General features: G+C 48.1%; 1 protein-coding gene across 2 annotated transcripts in view; it reads right to left on the reverse strand.

Moving 5' to 3' along the window:
- LOC116461230 (signal-regulatory protein beta-1-like) overlaps positions 1 to 21,033 on the reverse strand; it is a 133,776-nt gene that overhangs the window by 93,570 nt on the left and 19,173 nt on the right. For both annotated transcript variants that reach the window (XM_032142736.2, XM_032142738.2), the window contains exon 2: positions 16,778 to 16,858. In XM_032142736.2, the coding sequence (XP_031998627.1) occupies positions 16,778 to 16,858 (81 nt within the window). The remainder of the gene's footprint in view (positions 1 to 16,777; positions 16,859 to 21,033) is intronic.

Raw genomic sequence — 21,033 nt, forward strand, 5'->3', positions numbered from 1 at the left:
AGCCACTGACCAAGTCATTCCTAAATTCCAGAGTGAGAACAGAGACTTCATAGGTGATAATGATGATGATGATAAAAATGATACCAAGATACTAGTTAACAATTTTTAATGCTACCTAAGTACCAGGCACTCCATGTGGATTATCTCTTTTAATCCTCACACCAACCCTATGAAGAAGATGCTATTGGTAAATGCCATTTCACAGAAGATGAGATTGAGGCTCAGGCAGAAAAATGACTCCAGAGCAGACATGCAGAGCCTCCACTCTGGTGTCCACCCTGTGCCCTCTCTCATATCCATGAAATGTGAGGTTTGTTGGCTCCTTTTAGATTTCTCCATCTGGAATTCAGACCATAACAGGTCCCTGGGGGCTGAGCAAGCTGCTCTGTTTCCCAGGAAACCATTTGGGGCCTTGAGGACTTATTAAAGAATTCATAAATTTGGGGGAGAATTTTAAAACTGGTACAGCTGGCCACAGATCCCCAGGGAGGTAGCAAGCTCCCCATCCCTGCAGGTGTGCAAGCTGAGCCCAGGCAGTACATTTGGTGGAATGTTGTAGTAGGGATTCCAACACCAGATGGGAGGCAAAGAGGATGAGCTACATCAGTGGCTTTTTGGAAAAAAACAAACAAATACTTGTTAAGAGCCAGGCTGCCTGGATTCAAATCCGTCTTACCTTTCTGAGTGACTTTGGGCAAGTTACTAGACTTCTCTTTGTTCAATTTCCTTACCTTTAAAACAGAACTAATAATAGTACCTACCTGACTGCATTACTGTAAGATTACATAAAGTAATATGTGTGGAACATTTAGAAGAGTGCCTGGCACATGGTAAGTCTATAAAGTGTTAGCTATTACTTTCAAACATTTTATATTAACTTTGGAGTCCTGTCTTCCATTCAAAACTTCAGTGGATACTGATGTTACAACAAATAAAACAAAGAAAAGCTGCCCGACCTGAAGAAGTCAGGGGCTGGGAGCACTGGAGCCCTGTGAAATTGGACCGCCTCCTGCAATAGCCTGCAAAAACACTACCATGGCCCAATGCCACCACATGCGCCTGCACCTCAGTGGCTGTGTCCTTGCTGTCAAAATCCAGTCTGCTCAGGCCTCTCAAAACTATGCATTCAGTGCCCCATTTCACAGATGGGGAAACTGAGGCCTAGAGAGGACTGCAAGGTTACCAACCAGTTAAGAGCCAAGTTCCCTCTGGAGAGCAGAGGGGCTTCTCTGCCGCCTTCCCAGAAAAACAAACAACAACCACAACAAGGTCACAGTCCCAGTGCAAACTCCACTGCCCCTCTCGACATTGCCACAGAGGGACCCAGTGAGCCTCCTTAATGCCCCTCCCTGGTGCAGGACCTCCCACTGCAGGAAGCTGGTTTCAGAGGAGGGAAACCAGCTTCTGCTGAGAAATCAGCAAGAGGAAGTAATACTTAGAGAAAGGAAAGAAGGGTAGCAGGAACCAGAGCTAAGCCTAGCACAACGGGGGCAGGATGAGGCTGGAGGTGGGGGGTGGGGGCAGCCCAGCCTCCACCCCCGACACAGAGAAGCTTGATCAGCCCTGGCCCAGCTCCAGACACCAAGCCTGGGATCAGCAATCCTGGGAGAGCCCCCAAACTTGCCAAAATTTCCTCTGCTCCTGGACCCTGCTGTTCCTGTGATAAGACCCATTTTCCGGGAAGATGTGATCACAGGTCACTCTACCTGTGAGTGTCTGATAGGAGGATTCCATCTGAGTCCTCTCCGGGAAGGCCTGTAAGACCCAACCATCGGGATTCAGACTCTTGTTGTACAAAGGGGACACTGGCCCAGATAGGGGCTCATCTAAAGTTACACAGCAGGTTGGGACAAAGCTGGGACCACCCCCAGGCATTTGAGGCCTTACTGTTTTCACCGACATCAAAGTCTTATCTTAGTAACCATAGTCATAATAATAATAACAACAATCATAAGATGGAGATATATATATATATATATAATTTGTTTTTTGAGAGAAAAAGAATTTCCTGATTTTTTAAACTTTTCTTTAACTTTCAGGTTCAGGGGTACATGTGCAGGTTCATTAACATAGGCAAACTCACGTCATGGGGGTTTGGTGTACAGACCATTTTGTCACCCAGGTACTAAGCATAGTATCTGATTTATTTTTCCTGATCCTCTTCCTCCTCCCACTCTCCTCCCTCAAGTAGGCCCCAGTTCTGTTGTTCCCCTCTTTCTGTCCATGATTTCTCATTATTTACCTCCCACTTATAAGTGAGAACATGCAGTATTTGGTTTTCTGTTCCTGCATTAGTTTGCTGAGGATAATGGCCTCCAGTTCCATCCATGTTCCTACAAACGACACCATCTTGTTCTTTTTTATTGCTGCAATGTATTCCGCAGTATATATGTACATTTTCTTTATCCGGTCTGCCACTGGTGGCCATTTAGGTTGTTAAGAGCTATATTTTTTTGAATGCCTACAATAAGGCAGGCACTATTCTAGGTCCTTCCCATGACTGAACATTTTCCACTCTCATAAAGGCACTCCATGGGGAAGGATCAGCATCCCCACTTTACAGATGAGGAAAATGAGGCACACTGAAGTTACAGAATGTGCCTGGGACCACACAGCTGGTATTCGGTAGAGTAGGGATTCAGACCCAGCAGCCTGGCTTCACAACCCATCTTGATCACTACACTGACAGCAGGAAGAGGACGTTCTTTCTGGAAGTTCCAGCATCACTCAGTGAGCATGGGTGAAGGAGGCTTCAGGGTTTGGGAAATCAGCCTATGGCTGTGGAAACTATGTGTGGACAGCTTCCTCCCACACAGCTAATAGTTATTCTCATGCTAGCTGCAGGAAAAGCCAGAACGCTAACTTTCCCAGCTTCCTTTTTAACTAGGAGAGGCATGTGACACTTGCTGATCTAATCAATGAGATGTAGGTAGAAGTCTCAGAAACAGTCTTCCTCCACAGTTAAAAAGCCCTTTATTTTGTGTTTATCCGTTTCCCTTCTTCCTACATGGAACAGGCATGCCATGCCCAAGACCTGGCAGTCATCTTGCAACCATGAAGCACTAGGAATGAGGATAAACGGCTACATGCTAAAGATGGCAAAGACGAATGGCAAGCAGAGCCTGAGTCTCCAGTGGCATCAGTGAGAGCCACCCTGGTCCCAGGTGGCCTGCCCAGGACTTATAAGACAATAAACACCAGTTGGATTATGCCTCTGCAGAAGGGTTTCTATTATTTCTAGCTGAGTTCGTTCCTAACTTTCCCAAGAGTGGGGTCAAGATAGGACCCAGGGACTGCCTGTCACCAAGCCCTTGTTCCCTCTATGGAGTCACACTACCTCCCAGGAGATGTACCTTCCCCCTTTCTATCTCCTCCAAAATGCACCAGCATTAGGCATTTGCCTGGCTCAGGGCTCAGAAAAGGGTGCTGAGCAGTTGCTCCTCAGGCCACGCAGCCACTAGACCTACCCATGTGAACCCATGAGGAGTGGGGGTGGGGTCTTGCCCTGAACCCACCTACCATGAAAATTCCAGGGTCCCAAGTATCCAACAGATTGGACTTCCAGGAAACATATTTGATTTGACCTATAATAACCATCCATCCATCATTCTAAACAAATAATAGCATCCATCATTCTAAACAAATGTTTATTGAGGGGATGCCCAGTTTCAGATGCTGATAGGGGAACAAAATCAGCAAAGTCCCTGTCATCAGAACTCATATCCTAGTGGGGGAAGCAAACCATAACCAAATCAGCAGAGAGGTCCCTCACCTTTACAAGGTGCTTCACAGTTTACTTTTAAGAATCTATCTGTCCTTTATCCTCATTCCTAGTGCCTCATGGTTGCAAGATGACTGCCAGGTCTTAGGCATCACATCCCTCTTCCATGTAGGAAGAAGGGAAAGGGATAAACATAAAGGGAAGGGCTTTTTAAGGAGACCTAACTTCGCCTCCTCAATAACTCTTCATTTTTCCATTTTGCCAAAGAAACAAAGGCACAAAACAGAGACCAAGAAGAGACTTCCCCAAGATCACCCAGCCATGTCCAGAAGGGTCAGTCTGGGGGCAATTGCCTTCCCCAGGGCACATCCTCTGTCCACTAGAACAATCAAATAAATCCCTCTGCCATGGGGATCTGTTGCTCTGGGCATCACTGAGACAGCCATTAGAAACAACAGCCTCTACCCAAAATCAGTGTTGGGCTTGGATACAGCATTGTCAGCTATACAAAACTCCCCTCATCAAGCTGTTGGCACCTGATGGCTGCTTAATTATTGATCCCTGCTGAACATGTAGGCCCAGGGCTTCAGCCATGCTTTTTGGAGCTCACCCATGGGGTGATAAGCCCAGACCTGTTAAGAAGTTTGGAATGTATGTGTCTGCCCACAAAATGTTCCCTGGTCCTCCCACACCAGCCTCGCCAGGCATAGTGAAAGATGACAATGAGCCAGGAGGCTTCAGAGACACCAGGGCCCAGGCTGTGTTTGCAATGTTGGTAGCTAAAACCGCTCAGCCTGTTTTCCATTCCCACCTAGCCCAAGGTCTTTCAGACTTTGAGCTAAGCAGAGTTTTAGGCATGTTGTGAGGGTTAGTGAGGGAAGGGGGTGGGGAGTCATTTCTTCAGGGGAGTGGTGGTGGTGGTGGGCAGTGACTCAAAGAAGCCAATGAACGTAGAAAGATCTCCTTTTGCAAGATGGACAGAGCCAAATGGACCTGGCTTCAATTGGCTCTGTCACTTTCCAGCTGTGTGTCCTTGAACAAGTCACTTGCCCTGTCTGATCAAAGGCCTCAAATATAAAATGGAGATTCATTCATTGCATAAATGTATATTGGGTCCCTGTTATGTCCCAGGCACTGCAGATACAGCAGTGAAAAGAACAGCCAAGTCCTGTTCTCACGGGGGCTTGTGTAAAGAGTTAATGTATCTAAAGTACTGTGTCCCACATATAATAAGTACTCCATTCATGGTCATTATGACTTTTGTTATTGTCGGAGGATTTAAGTTTTACACATACAATTATTTTCTGTTACCCACCTATATGATTACTATTACCATGGCAGAAAACGCCCCCTCTACCCACCCCACACATATATACACACATACACAACTCACACTTAAGCCATTATGAAAGAATTTATTTCCTCCTCTAAAGTTGTCTTTGGCATTCATTTTTCCTAGTCTGGGAGTTTTTAATTTCATTCATTTCCCCTTAGTCCTAACCCATCGTAGCTTGTCCTAACCTAATCCAGCATATAGCAGAGACCAATAAATGTTTTCTTCATTCCTTCCTTCCTTCATTCATTTACTTGACAAACATTTATTACTTCCTCCAACATGCCAGGCCCCGCTCTGTGAGCTGGGGAAGCAGCTGTGACCCAAACAGACAATGTCAGGCAATGTCTCTGCTCTCATGGGGTTGACATTCCAGCAAGGAAGACAGACAACAGGAAGGCAGACAGACAGATGACAGACAGACAGAAAATATACTACACTCACAGGCAGCGCAGATGCTGGAAGAGAAAAGCAGAGGCTTCAAGGTGGGGGAGGGAGGACGAGGCCATTCCAGACTGGCTGGGCGGAGAGTCCCTGCTGAGGAGGTGACGTATAAGACTGGGTGGGACGGAGAAGGGAGTCCTGTGAATAGCTAGGGGAAGAAAGCTCCAGGCAGAAAACATAGAGTGCAAAGGTACAAGGCAGGAAGAAGCTTGGCAGGGTAAAGGAACCCATGGGGCAGCCTGTCCCGGGTTCCCAACTTGTCTCCTTGGGCAGTCAGGCGAAAGCACAAAAATAGGCTCCAATGATGGCTGGCACCTCCTTAGGCTCACTTAGATTCCTACAGCAGGGATCCAATGCGTTACTGCAGCCTCCAACCCGTATCTGAAGAATAGAGAGAACAGGGACCAGAGAGGGAAGGTGATTTCCCCAGGTCATACAGCCAGCAGTGGCTGGGCTGGACCCAGATCCCACATCTCTTAACTCTGGCCAGTGTTGCCTCCCCTAAACCACAGTTGTTGTCTTTCTGGATGGCAGAATGAGGGGTCCAGAAAGATCCCGGGAGACACTCAGAGACACACAAGTTAGGAGACAGGCTGGAGAGATAGGAACTTGAAACCTGCCCCACTCCCAGCCATGCTTGTCCTCACACTCAAAGACCCACAGGAACCAGACAGCAGCCTCCATCCTGGCTCTGCATCTGGGAACCATGGTTACGGCTGCAGCTTGATTGGCAGGGGGTCCAGACACATTCGAGCTACCCCTTGACTCCTAGAGGTTGTGTGACAAGTAGGAGCAAGGGCCAGGAGAGAAGCTGGGGGTCACCAGCAGGCCCCAAATACCACCCTCTAACCTTTCCCTCCCAAGCTGATCATCCAGGCACCTTGCACTGCCACGAAATCCTTTTTAGAGGCTCTGAATTAAAAATAAATTTGCAAGCACATAACCAGATGTTACATGGGGAAAAGATAAATAACTCAGCCTGTCAAGGAACTGCCTCATCTCAGTCAACCCTCTCTCTTTCACAAGGTTTTAATTTTTAATTTCACAGCGGTAACTATAGCAACCTGCAAAAATAATATATTCCAAAGCAAAACAACTTTCTTGGCTCTGGCTTGGCATCTCCATGTTCCCTCCTTCCCTCCTCTCCACCAACTTCATGCAGGTCTATGCCCATAGTTGATGAACGCTCTCAGCTTTGAATGCCCTCATTCATTAAGTAATTAATTAATTCATACGCAAGTATCTCTTGCCATCCAAATCCACAGAACTCCTAAATTCAGGTAGCGGGTATTGGACAATGGACTCAGAATCATGTGGGACGCCATGTTGCCCTAACCTATTTTGTTTCTAGGTTTTGAGCATATAGGAAAATTTGGATAGCAAGGGACACCTGTATGCATTGGGGACCTAATTTGTCCCAGAGTCAGTGCTAGGCAGGCCCTGGGGTGAGAAAGAATAGGACTGATCCTGCCCTTAAGGAGCTCACAGTCCTGTTGGGGAGACAGAATACAAACACATAATTACAATAAAGTAAGATAAGTATTGGATACAAGGGAAAAATAATATACAAATGGGGCACAAAAGAAGGGAGAGGCTGTCAATATCTAGGATTGATCTAGGTAGGCTTCACAGAGAAGGTGACTTCTGAGATGGGTCTTGCTGGATGAGTAGAAGTTTTCTGAATGACCAGCATAGGGAAGGGAACATCAGGTAGGGGGAACAGCACATGCAAAGGCAGAGACAGATGAGATAGGTCAGTATGGCCCAAGCATAGGATGAGAGTCATACTTCAAAAAGATACTGGAGAGGTTGACAAGGGAGAAACATACAGAGCCTTGAATGCTGGGCTGACTTCAGCTTGGAGGCCAGGGGAAATCAGCCACATAGGGAGGGGGGCAAAACATGAAAGGTGACTCTGAGGACAAGTGTGGCCAATGGATTAGAGGGGAAAGAGTGCGGACACAGCCTGTGGGGGAATTCAGGTGGGTGGTGGCTGCAGGGAAGAAAAGAGTGAAAATGTCTCAGTTTGGGTTCCCTAAGAAGCAAACCTTGAGCCAAGGATCCAATCTTATTTGAGATGTGACCCCAGGAAGCACTGATGTGGGGAGGAGGGAGAAGGAAGTGAGACAGGGAAGGGAAGAAGGCTGATAAAATGTTTATTAGAAAGCCAGTTAGCACCGTGGGCCACGGGAGCTCAGTCCTGCTGGGAGTTCTGCGAGACGGCACTGAGTGTGCCTCAGATTTGCCCACTTCAAGGGTAGGAGGCTGGAGGATCTCAATGCCAATTCCTAGAGTAACTGGTTGGAGGCTGCTCCCAGGAGGCATCAATCCCTGGTGAGCAGGCTCCATTGGCCAGATAAACCCTCAAGCAGAGACTCGTGTGCCAGCAGCCGGACACAGGGCCCGCGTGACCTGAAACAGAAAAGAAAGGCCAAGGGGACTCAGGTGGGGCATTAAGAACATCTGTCCCTGTGGAATTCTGAAAGATAGTCAGTGGGCATACTGGGAGACTCCAACATCTGGCAGAGAGGCAGACACACTGACACACACAGCTGGGACAGGTGTGTCACGGGCAACAGGGCCCAAGTGAGGACAGACTCGTCACCATCCTGTGCCCAGGCTGCTTAAGGGTCTCAGTGGGATGCTGTGGCTCACACTGTAAGGAGGCTGAGGGAGGAGGATCACTTAAGGCTAGGAGTTTGAGGTTGCAGTAAGCTATGATCCCGCCACTGCACTCCAGCCTGGGTGACAGAGCAAAACCTTGTCTTAAGAAAATTAAAAAAAAAAAAAAAAAGAATCCCGGTGGGGCTCAAAGGCTGGGTGACAGTCCTTAGCACATCCCCCTCCCATAATGGGATGGACCTTGTTTCCAAATAAAGAGTCCTCTCTCAAGCAAACAGAGCTTCCCTCTCTCTCTGATTAAAACCGGGAAGTAGCAAGAAGAAAATATGTCAAGTAGGAAGATGCACATACAGGATGTGTTCATGCAGGTATGTAACATTGATGGTGACCTTGTGTGAGCTACTTCACCTCCCCTGGCCTCAGTTTCCTCTTCTACAAGGTGTGGTTCATAGAGGTGCCCATTGCATTATCTTGTAAGAATGTAATTCAGTGATGCATGGTGATGCCTAGAAGTCACCTAATCAATATTACCTGTGAATATCGTTCTTTTCTGCAATATATTTTTTTAGCATGGTGCACATGGGAGGCCCTGGGGAGAGAGCAATCATCAAGCAGACTTGGTTCCTGCCCTCGTGCTGCCTCCATCCTCGTGGACATGCTGAAATGCTTTATATAGAATGTTAAAGAGAGCCAGATAAAAAATTATGCATAGAGCATGATTCTAATTTTGTTTAAACACACACACTCACAAAGGCCCGAGGGATATACACCAACATGTAATGATAGTTAACACCAGATGATGGAATTGAAGTGGCTTGCAGTTTTACAATTCTTTCCTGGCTTTTTTTTCCTTTTAAAATTTTCACAGTGGCTTGTATTATTCGAATAGTCATTTTTGAAAAAATGAAGGAAAACAAGAATGCTTCTTTCTCTGACTCTCTGCCCATCACAAATTTCATCTGTTTCCTCGGGAACCAGGAGCTCCCAGTATTAGGGGCGGTTTGCTTGTACATTCCAGGGTCTACCCACCAGGCAGCCAGGTCTCAGGTCTTGGCCTCATTCACTACTGTGGTGCACATTTGAAAAGGGGCTGGGGATTGGGGTGGCCTCCATCAGAGCAACAAACCTGGACTGAATGATTGGTGAATATGAAGAGGTGAGCCCTCTCTCAACCTGGGATCAGCTACCTGTGAAGACATGTTCTGTCCCAGGATACAGAGGGGAGAGATCTGTGTTTATCCATCTATGTGTGACTGCAAAGGTAAGGCTGTCCAACTCTGAGGATCAGTGTTAGCAGTTCCATTTGCCTGCATGCCCAAGCCACATTCTCTGAACAGCTTTATCTGTAATAAGTTGACATTTTGTTCCTCACCTCTTGACTCCTGGGTCTCCTACTGCTTCTGAACTTAAGTGAGGGAGAAAGCAACATTATATGTTGACGCCATAAAAATCACATAGTCCATACCTGGCTCCTAGAAATTGGCTATTAACAAAGAGATTAGATGCCTATTTTTCTCAAGTTTCCTCTCCCTTTTGACACCTAGGACGGTGAGATAAGCCCAATGTTCTTGGAAAGATCTAGTAATGTCTCCTGTAGTGAACTTGATGGTATTGTCTGTCTGAGTCCCTTTTTGGGAAAATGGTCCCTCCTCCACACCGTGTGAACTTGGGATTTCCATCAAGATCACCAAAGCAAGAGTGGTCATGGGTCCCATTCAGGACCAAAGTGATTTTCTGGGATGAATATTTGGCATAGATATGGATATATAATATATGTAGGTATATGACATGTATATGATAGATATATACACATGGATGTATGATGTGTATAGAAGATATATGACATATATATGACATATATAGGATATACAATATATGGCATATGTGATATGTACATTGATATATGATATATAGAGAGGATACATGATATATGACATACATATTATAGATGTACACAGATACATGATATATATGCCTCACTCCTGCCAGGCTTGCTGGGCTTGTTGCACACATGTTTGGGTGCACCTGCTGGTGGCCAGCATCCCTACCACACATTGACAGCCTGCCTGGAGGCTAAAGCCAACCAGAAAAGATGACCAGCCATTCCTGAAACCACCTTCCTAGACCAGAACCAATACATTCCCTCTTTTCCTTAAGTAGTTTGAGTTGGGTTTTTATCAGTTGAAGCTGAAAGAATCCTGACTAGCATACTGCAGTGAATATATACTAGTTAGAAGGCTGTGACCACCCAGAATCCATGCCCCCTTCCTAAGTAACCCTCATTGTTTAGGAAAATCACCTCTCCTCCATTAAATTCATCCAGGGGAACTGCTGGGCATGACACTGCTCCTTCCTTCACTCCTAGGTCACTATCTACACCCCCACACAAGACCAGGTGAATTGGCCATGAGTCCCTTCCAGGCCTGCCCATAAAACCTCCCCCATTCTCCTCCACACCCTGCCTTTTCCTCTTCTCTGTAGGGGGATGCAGAAGATCAAAAAAGAAATCAAGATCCCCTCCCCTGGATGGAAGGGGCTGGATCTCTGAGTGATCATGAGGAGTTGACCTACACTGGACTGTGACCTGAGTGACAAGTAAACAGATTGTGAGTCATTGAGATTTGGGGGTTGTCTGTAACAGCAGTTATCCTGCCATAACTAACACAATAGGCTGGCACATTGGAGAGCTATCTGACAGCCATTATCCTAAGAGCTTTCCATTCAACCACGAATATTTACTGAGCCCCTATTCTGTGCTTGCAAAGCCCCCTGTGTTTCCTGTTATTCTGCACTGCCCATGATTGCCTCTTTCCTTGTCTGACTGTCTTCTCTCTCTAGATGGTAAGTACCCCAAGAGATGGGTCCTTATCTGTCTTCATCCTCTGCACCGTGTCCCTGGTATCTAGTTTAGCATCAGGAACATAGCAAGTGCTCAGTAAGTATTGATTGATTGGATTTGCAAAATGACCAGATGCATAAAGTTGTCATGAGGCTTAAGCGAGGTTCTGATTGTGAAGCGTCATGGCACACAGGAGGTCCTCTGCAAATACAGTAAAAATTAGCTAAATCAAGGTGCATGTGGGCTGGGCAAGGCTTTCAGTGGGAAGGCAGATTTTAGCCAGGACTTATCCTGCCCTATACCCTACAGAGAGCTAAGTTATCTCTGGTCCTGGCTGGTCCCAAGCTCTATGCAGGAGGAAGGATGGGGACCAGCTGCTTCCTGGAGGGAGCCCCAGTCCCAGAGGCTTTGAGCTGTGGTAGGGGTGAGGCAACACTTCAGGAAATAACATTTCAAAGGCTTTGGCTGTGAGAGCAGACTTCTCACCCCTGCCTTGTGTGGAGGTGGGTGTGGGATGCCTGGTGTGCCTCTGGGGTAAAGCATCCCTTTCACGGTTTGAAATCTCATCTCAGGAAAGCTTAACTCCTTGCACCCCATTCTACTGGCTATAGACAGGCTCCAGGGATTTAGCCCAAGACTCCTGGGATAATGTCCAAACTCCATACCTGGAGTAGGAATGGGGGCACGTGCAGCGTCTCCAAGCAGCATAATGTAGCAGTTAACAGCTTGGGCTCTGGAGGCAGAATGCCTGGGTTCAAATCCTGGCTCAGTTCACATGGTAGCTGTAAGACTTTGGATGACTCAGCTTATCTGGACCTCAGTTTTCTCATTTGTAAAATGGGATTATAATAGTAACACACTAGAAGATTGTTAGGAAGATGACCTTGCTTTGACAACTAATGGAGTGTTCTTTCCTTTCTTTCTTTTTCTTTTTCTTCCTCCTTTCCTTTCCTTTCCTTTCTTTCCTTCCTTCCTTCCTTCCTTCCTTCCTTCCTTCCTTCCTTCCTTCCTTCTTTTCTTCTTCTTCTTCTTCTTCTTCTTCTTCTTCTTCTTCTTCTTCTTCTTCTTCTTCTTCTTCTTCTCCTTCTCCTTCTCCTTCTCCTCCTTCTCCTTCTCCTTCTCCTTCTTCTTCCTCTTCTTCCTTTTTTTTTTTATTTCAGATCTCGCTTTGTGCCCAGGCTGAAGTGCAGTGGTGTGATATCAGCTCACTGCAACCTCTGCCTCCCAGGTTCAAGCAGTTCTCCTGCCTCATCCTCCCAAGTAGCTGGGACCACCAGTGCGCACCACCACACCCAGCTAGTTTTTGTATTTTTTTTTTTTTAGTAGAGATGGGGTTTCACCATGTTGGCCAAGCTGGTCTCGAACTCCTGACCTCAAGTGATCTGCCTGCCTCAGCCTTCTGAAGTGATGGGATTATAGGCATGAGTCACCACACCCAGCCAAGTGTGTTTCTTCAATGTTTTAATTCCTAACATGGTAACTATCAATAGATAAACTGACATAAACAAAATTCTTTGGGGTCCACAGTAATTTTTAAGAGTATAAAGGAGTCCTAAAACCAAAACATTAAAATCCAACCTCATGTGATAACTTCACATTACACATGCCAGATGATTCACCTGGCGTCAATTCTTCACCTCCTCCTCTCCTCCCCCGACCTGCCATGACCTAGTTTGGACCCTGTGCTCTGTCCAAATGAGCAACTGAGGCACCTACCCAAGGAGGCCATGAGGATTCCTCCCTCCACACCCCTGAAGAGCGGCTGTCTACCTTGAATTCTGTGGTTTCACTATCCTTAATGAAATTGTACTTACTCTGCAAGGTCCAGGGGCTTCTGCCTCCTGCAGGAAGCCTGGCTGACTGCCCTAAATGGAGCCCTTGGTCCTCTGAGCTCACACAGCACTGCCCAGTCATGAGGGCAGATGGCCAAGGCAGCTTCATCAGTTTTGCTTGTGAAAGCCCATCTTCTCACTAGACTGCATGCTGCCTCTGGCTTTGGGGTCAGAACAGAGCTGAACTGTGTCATCTTGGGCAAGTCACTACCCCTCTCTGAGCCTGTTTCCTTATCTGCAGAATGGGGTAATTATTAGACTTACTGTGCAGATCTTGTAAGGATTGGATGAGCAAATGCACTGGATTAATTTGCTAGTGCTGCCATAACGAAGTATCACACTCGGCCAGCTGCTGTGGCTCATGCCTGTAATCCCAGCACTTCGGGAGACTGAGGCAGGCAGATCACCTGAGGTCAGGAATTCGAGACTAGCCTGGCCAACATGGTGAAATCTCATCTGTACTAAAAATACAAAAATTAGCAGGGCATGGTGGCGGGTGCCTGTAATCCCAGCTACTTGGGAGATTGAGGCAGAAGAATCACTTGAACCCAAGAGGTGGAGGTTGCAGTGAGCCAAGATCATGCCACTGCACTCCAGCCTGGGAGACAGAGTGAGACTCCAACTCAAAACGAAAACAAAAACAAACAAACAAACAAAAAACAAAGTGTCACAATTGGCTGTGATATTGGTGCTTCAAAAGAAACCAACCCTACTGACACCTTGATCATGGACTTCTAGCCCCCAGAATTGTGAGACAATAAATTTCTGTTGTTTTGTGCCATGATGCTTCACAATTAAAACCTCACTTAAGCATCACAATGACTTTGTGCATCTGGTCATTTTGCAAATCCAATCAATCAATACTTATTGAGCACTTGCTGTGTTTCTGACACTACACTAGATACCGGAGACACAGTATAGAAGACAGACAAGGACCTGACTCCCAGAGAACTTACGGTCTACAGACAGAAGATAGGGCAGGGCCTCGCAGGCCACTCTAAGGACTTTTGCTTTTCCTCTGCACACAATGCAGAGCCACAGGATATTCTGGTGCTTCAACAATAGAAGTTATTGTCTCACAATTCTGGGGGCTAGAAGTCCAAGATCAAGGTGTCAGCAGGGCTGGTTTCTTCTGAGGCCTCTCTCCTTGGCTTGTAGATGGCTGTTTCTTTCTATGTCTTTACTTGGTCTTCCCTCTGTGTGTGTCTGCATCCTAATCTCCTCTTCTTATAAAGGTGTCCTTATAAAGGACACCAGTCATATTGAATTAAGATCCACCCTCAATGACCTCATTTAATTAATTACCTCTTTAAAGACCCAGTCTCCAAATACAGTCACATGCTAAGGTGTTGGGGGTTGAGGCTTCAACATATGAATATGGTGCGGGTGGGAGGAGACATAATTCAACTCATATGGCATCTAAAACATTCTGCCTAGGGCTGTCAGCTGTAAGTAAGCTGTGCTTCTCTCTCTACTGCCACCAGAGCCTGGGGCTGTGGTCAGTGGCTTGGGCTGGGCCTTTAGACCCTGCATAAATCGGTCATCAGATATGAGCTGCCTAGGGAGGGGACATGACCTCAGGCAAGACTGCTCTCCTTAACTGGGCAATCTCCAACAGGGACTTTGCTGCACCACCAATAGCTGGGCAGTAAGTCCTTCTTTCCTGAGGAGAGCTGGGCACCCACCCTGCCCCTTTACTCGATACATGACCGTGGGTAAGCTCCTTGCTTTCTCTGAGCCTCAACTTCCAAAACTGGAAAAAAAATAAAATGACTTGCAGAGGGATGATGATGAGACGGGGTCATTGCTGGTATGTTTATTTAGGCAACAATTTATTTTATTGAGCACCTACTATGTGCCAGGCATTGTTCTAGGCTCCGGGGATATAGCAGTGAATAACATGGACAAAATCTCAGTTAAAGCTGACGTCATTATAGGGACTGCCAGGCACTAAACAAATAAGCAAGTAAAATACATAGCATGTCAGATGCGGATACGTGCTGTGAAAAAGTAGCAATTAAACCAAGAAAGGGGAAGGGAGAGCGTGAGAGGCAGGGGTGTGGAAAGGGGGATGTCACAATTTTAAATAAGAGGGTCAGGGAAGGCCTGTCTATGAAAAGATTTGGCAAGGTGAGGGGGCCCTCTAGATATCTCCGAGCAGAGCTCTGCAGGAAGAAGGGCCGTGAGCGTGCCCGACATGGTCCATGAATGCACGGCCTGAGCTCAGTGAGCAAGGGGGACCTAGACTGGACGTGAGGTCAGAGGAGTGGCCGGGGTCAGCCAGGGCAGCGCCTTGCAGGCCTCTATCAGAACTTCGGCTTTTCCTCCGCACGCAATGTGGAGCCACAGGAGTCTTCTGAGTGCAGGAGGGGGCATGACCTCACTTTGATTTTACTAACACAGGGTAACCCAGGTGACAAGATGAGATTGTAGCCGGCTCCTCGCTGAGGCCCTGCTCCCACCTTCCAGCCCCCCTGGGCCCCACCCAGTAAGCCCTGCCCAAGCCGCCACCCCCTCTCCACACACACACACGCTCCATCAGTCCCACGCCTGCTTGTGCGTCAAGTCTCAGTCTAGCCCTCACCTCCTCCTTTGGGAAGCCAGCCCAGAGCCCCTGACCTGCCTCATCCCTCCCTTCCCAGAGAACCAAGAGGCAGTTAGGGGACAGGCCTTGGCATTCAAGTGCCAGATTCAAATCCTCCCTACTTACAATCTCTGAACCTCATTTTTCTTCATCTGTAAAATGGAGATAATAATAACAGACCATTAAAAACCCACCCTCAGGTAGTAAGTGAAATCCAAAGATTCAATTGTATAAACTGCACCACATACCATGACAGGGTCAATGAACATCAGCATTATCAGCTGGTCTGTGTTGTCCTGAGAGCAAAGACATAAAGCTCACACCGCCCACCACCACCAGAGAAAGGTCCAATGGTCACAGGGCTTGTTTCCTAACCTCCTCCCACCCCAGTCAACCCAAGACCACCCACACTTAAGAACAGGGGCTGGACCAAGGCTGGCTGCTCATCACCACCCAAGCTATGTTCACCATGTGACCACAAGGCTGTGGCATGGAGTGATGAGACGTCCTTGGATGTGTGCCTGGCACATTGCATGAACGTCACCTGCTGCTGCTGCTGCACCCATCATGCCATGTAGGAGGATCTCCTTCCTCTTATGCTGCCCCCAGCCTATGAGAAGATGTAGGTAATGACTATGCTCACAAATATCACAAATGCTCGGTATACAGCAGGGGCTCAATAAATGCTTGTTAGAGGCAACCAGAGCACAGCCAGATGTGTGTGTGTGTGTGTGTTTGTGTGTGTGCTGACTGCACCATTTTCCAGATGTGTGTCCCACGGCCCATCACTTTGCCTCTCTGAGCCTCTGTTACCTCATCTGTAAAGTGGGAGGACTCATTCCTCCCTGGAAGGGTGAGTGGGGCATCCCTAGGGCTCCTGCGCCTCAGTCACAGGGTGAAGGTATGGCACCAACGTACCCAGAGGATATCTGGCAGGTGCACAGTAGACATAATAGTCCACATAATAGTGACAACCAGAGCCACCATAGCATCTGGCAGAGCAGACTTGGGAGTGAGCTCTTGTGAGTCACAGGCTGGGGCTTCCCTATATAACCTGGTGAGTCTCACAGGAGCCCAGTGGCTTAGAGTGGCAGATAGGGCCATTAGTCGGGCCATTGTCTCTGTGTCATCAATGATTCTGTGTTTGATAGGTTTGCTCTAGACTCAGAGAGGAGCAAGATTCACTGGGAGCCTCTTCCCCTCTGCTAGGTTTTGAATGTGTTCCCCAGAGTTCACATATTGGACATGTAATCCCCAATGCAAGAGTGGTGACATGTAGGACCTTTAAGGGATGATTAATGCCATTATCATGGGAGTGGGTTGGTTATTGTGGGATTGGGTTCTTGGTAAAAGGATGAGCTCAGCACCCTTCCCTCTTATTTGCTCTTGCACAGTCTCTTACCTTTTTGCCTTCCACTATGCGATGATGGAGCCCAAGGGCCCTCTCCAGATGCCAGCTCCATGCTCTTGGACTTCCCAGTCTCTAGAATCATAGCAAAATAAATTTCTATTCATTATAAATTATCCAGTCTGCAGTATCCTGTTATAGCAGCATAACATGGACTAAGACACCATCCTTTGCCCCAGTTCAGGGCAAAGAGGCCTCAAGAAACCCACCATTTATGAGAAACTTTTATGTGTTTCCTGGACTTTCTAGGTATTTATTGACAGCTAACTGTTATGGAGCACTTCTAGCACTAGGTACTGCTCTGTGCTCTTGCCCCATCTCAGACAAGGCCCCACAGGAACTCCTTGAGACAGGTATTGTTATCACCATTTTGCAGGTGAGGCAATTGAGGCACAGAAAGCTTCCCAGCGTCACACAGGTAGGGTGATGGAGAAAAATCTGGAGTCTAAGTCTGAGTCCCCAAGCTTTCTGCTTAGGAGGCAGCCTAGCCTGGTGGTTAAAGCTGTGACCCCTTCCAAAGCCAGGCCACCAGGGGTCAAAGCAAGGCTCTTCCCCTTTGTTCTCCTTGCCTCAGTTTCCTTATCCAAAAAATGGGAGCAATAGGACCTACCTCATCAGACTGTTGTGAGGATTAAGTGAGGGCTGTGTTTACAGTGACAGGCAATCCATAATCAATAAAAGTGCACACTAGTCCTACCAGATTCCTCCTTCTCTTAGCTCAGAGGACTTCTCCCAATGTGTCTCTGTCAGTCTTATTTCTCTCTCTTGCTCTTTGCCATCTCTTCTGAGGCATATCTGTCTTGCTTTGAAAAGCTTCTCTTTGTCACTTTCCTCTCTATCTTGTTCCCTTCTGGGTCCTAAATCCTGGCTCTGAGTTTATGTGCTGCATAAACTTCAGCATAGCACAGGGCAACCCTCCTGACTGTGGATATTCTCAAACTTTATAGAAATTTCTCCTGGGGAACTGGCTAAATGCAGCGTCCTGGTTCCACTGGAGAGAATCAGATTCCATAGGTCCAGGATGGGGCAAGAGAATCTGCGTTTTAATCATTATCCTCTCCACAACTTTTCACCCTGTGACCTCTCAGGCTGGCTCTCGAACTATACTTTGAGAAGCACTGCATTTTCCCTCAGTTTCCTCATCTGTCAATTTGGAGTAAAGAGAAACTACCTCCCAAGGTTGTAAAGATGAAATGAAATAATTTGTCTGGAAAGCAAACACCTTTTCTCTGTCTCGGCTTTTGTAAAATTTATTTTGTCTCTGACTTTCCCATTCTCTGTTTCTGGTGTTTTTCCTATTTCATTCTCTGTCCTCTCTTTGCCTACCCTCTACCTGGAAGTGGACCCAACTCCAGAGCTGAAATGGAAAACATTGAACAGGTGTGGCCCTTCTGTAAAGGCTGGAGGCCCCAAGACCATCCAAATGGCCTGTTCAGCTCCTTCCTACTGGCACCCCAGCGGTCCCCAAGACCAAGCATCCCCACCCCTGCCAGCCCCCACAGCAGCAAAGCCGGGGAAAGATGGGGATCCATTGTGCAGGAATGGCCCTGCTGCTATGGAAACCAGCACTCAGGAAATGCTCAGAGATGATCCATTCTGGGGAGCGGCCCGGCCTTGGGGGAGGGAAAGGCCAAACTCTGCACCTTGGACTTTGCCCTCCCATTACCGGCCATGTGATGCTGGGCAAGTCACTTAACCTCTCTGAGCCCTCCTCTCCCTCACCGGGCCCCGAGCAGCAGCCCCCATTATCGGTGGGTGATAACCGCCGCTGATGACTGAACGCTGCTCTGCGGCTTTCAAGCCTGAAGACACGCCAAATTGCCATTTGCTTTCATTACTGCGAGCTCGAAATATTCTAGTGCCAGCTTGCTGCATGACCCCGTGCCTCCGAGGGCCACCAAACGATTTCCATGATAGAATTCCCTCTCGCAGAGGTGCAGAGTCCACTCTGAGTCACTCTACAACACACACATACACACTGCACACACACACACACTAGCTACTGAGCTAAGTTGCCCATACACTCGCCTCACCCTGGTTGTGCTGCGATTCCTCTTCTAGGAAGGGAAGAAGTGAGCACAATGTCTCCTGATTACTCCATCAGCAGCGCCCAATGCTCTGCAGCTGCAGAACTTATCTCATGGTGCATTTTCCTTCCTCAATGTCTCCCAGGGCACCTCCCCTCCAAGATCCCTCCCACGGTTCCCCGTGCCTCCAGGCCTAAGTCTAAGCTCAACAGCCTGACCTTCAAGGCCCCCAGAGCCAATTGTGCCCTTGCTCCACAATGTCACCCCTCTATTTGCGACAGCAGTCCCTGTGAAGGCAGGGATTCTGTTTGCCATTGTAGCTGCTGGAACCCCAGTGCCTGGGTCAGTGCCTGGTACATCCTGAGGCCAGGGGAGCAGAGGATAAGGGCATGCATGAGAGAGAGGGTGGCTACCACGTGCCACCCACCCCAGGGACATCAAGTAAGACCCTTACCCTCCTTGTGCCTCAGCTTCTCACTCTTCACAACACACAGTAACACACCACACACATATACACTCTCAAACTCACACACACACAGCAACATAAACACACATCCCACACTCCCCCATACACAGACACGCACACTATGGTGTACAAAGAGCATCGGATCCCCTGGCCATCTGGCCATCCCCTGAACAAGCTGTGCATTTTCCTCCCTCCTTACCTTTGCTCATGCGGTTTCTTCTTCCAAAAACCCACTTCCAACAAGTTCTTCCAGAGCTCTCAGGGATCCTCTGCACACGACTCCTCCCCAGTAATCAATGTAATTTCTCAGAGAACACGATGACTTGCCCAAGATCACACAAGAAGTGTGTGGCCGCAGAGCCTGTGTCAGAACCCAGGCCTTGGGGTTGGGGGGTGGGGGGACACTGAGTCCAGCTGCTCTGAAGAGCATCCGTGCATTTATTCAGCCAGCCAGGCGTCTGTTTGTTTGTTTTCCCAACACACACTTATTACGCCCCAGGCAGGCTGCTCAGTGCTGGGGACCCAGCCATGAACAAGGCCAACACACGCAGCCCAGAGAAGCAGACAGATGCTAAACAAGTAATTACAAGTGTGACGGATGCCACAAAGGAAAAGCAGCGAAGGCCCTGGGAGGGGACAGTGGGGGATGCCAACATCTCCCATTTGTACAAGGTTTGCAGAAACCTTACCGCAGTGGTGGTCCTGCAGCACCTCGCATCAGAATCCCATTTCAAGCCCCCAGGCATGCAGACCCAGCACTTCTAGGGAGGGCTGTTTCTTCCCAGGAAAGGACACTGTGAGGTTTGAGGACCACAGCTTTAGAGGCCTGGGTGAGGGGGGCTGAAGGTGGTAAATGTTTTCTAAGTATCCACCACATCTCGGGCTGATTCACTTCCTGCCAGGCCACTGAGGTAGGCAGCATTAGCCCCATTTTACAGAGAAACGAACCAAGGCCTAGAAAACCCCAGTGATTAGTGAGTATAGAAGAGGGATTCGAACCCAGGCCTGTCAGACTCCAGATCTCAGGAAGGTACTTAAAGATGGCCCGGCTCCTGGGTGGCCAGCACACAACCCTGCCAAATGGGCTTACAGTTAAAAGGGAAACCACTAGCACTCAGTGATCCCAGGTCACTGATGACAAGGTGCCGCTTGTGCTTTACAACAGAGCATGTTAGTCACATGATGCTAAGTGGCTCTGACATCACAGTAGGCATCCAGCCAGGTACCTCCACTGACCAGGTGCATGGCCTCAGGCAAGTTGCTTAACCTCTCTGGGCTCAGTTTCCTGTCTCTAAGACGGGACAATGGTGGTGGGGAGGAGTTTCTCTGCCTAGACCTCCTTGCCTCCCCTCTCCCTCTCCCTCCCTCTGCTCCAGTCACACCGGCGGCCTCCCAGCCTTTCTCAAACATGCCAGGCCCTGTCCCTGCTCAGCAGCTTTGCACATGCTGTTCCTTCTGCCTGAACACTCTTCCTCCACATAGCTACATGTCTCCGCTCATATGTCACCTCTTCAGAGAGACCTTCCCTGACCTCTTGGCAGAAATCACCCCCACACCACCACCCTGTATCCACCCCCCTTTATCCACCCCCCTGTATCCACTCCCCTGTATCCATCCCCCTGTATCCACCTCCCTGTATCCACCCCCGTGTATCCACCCCCGTATCCATCCCCCTGTATCCATCCCCCTGTATCCATCCCCACTTTATTTTTCTCCCCCGCACTGTCACAGCTTTGACCCCCACCTCCCCACGTGAG

The sequence above is a fragment of the Hylobates moloch genome, unplaced genomic scaffold (genome assembly GCF_009828535.3).
Source record: "Hylobates moloch isolate HMO894 unplaced genomic scaffold, HMol_V3 SCAFFOLD_21, whole genome shotgun sequence".
NCBI classification, from domain to species: Eukaryota; Metazoa; Chordata; class Mammalia; order Primates; family Hylobatidae; genus Hylobates; species Hylobates moloch.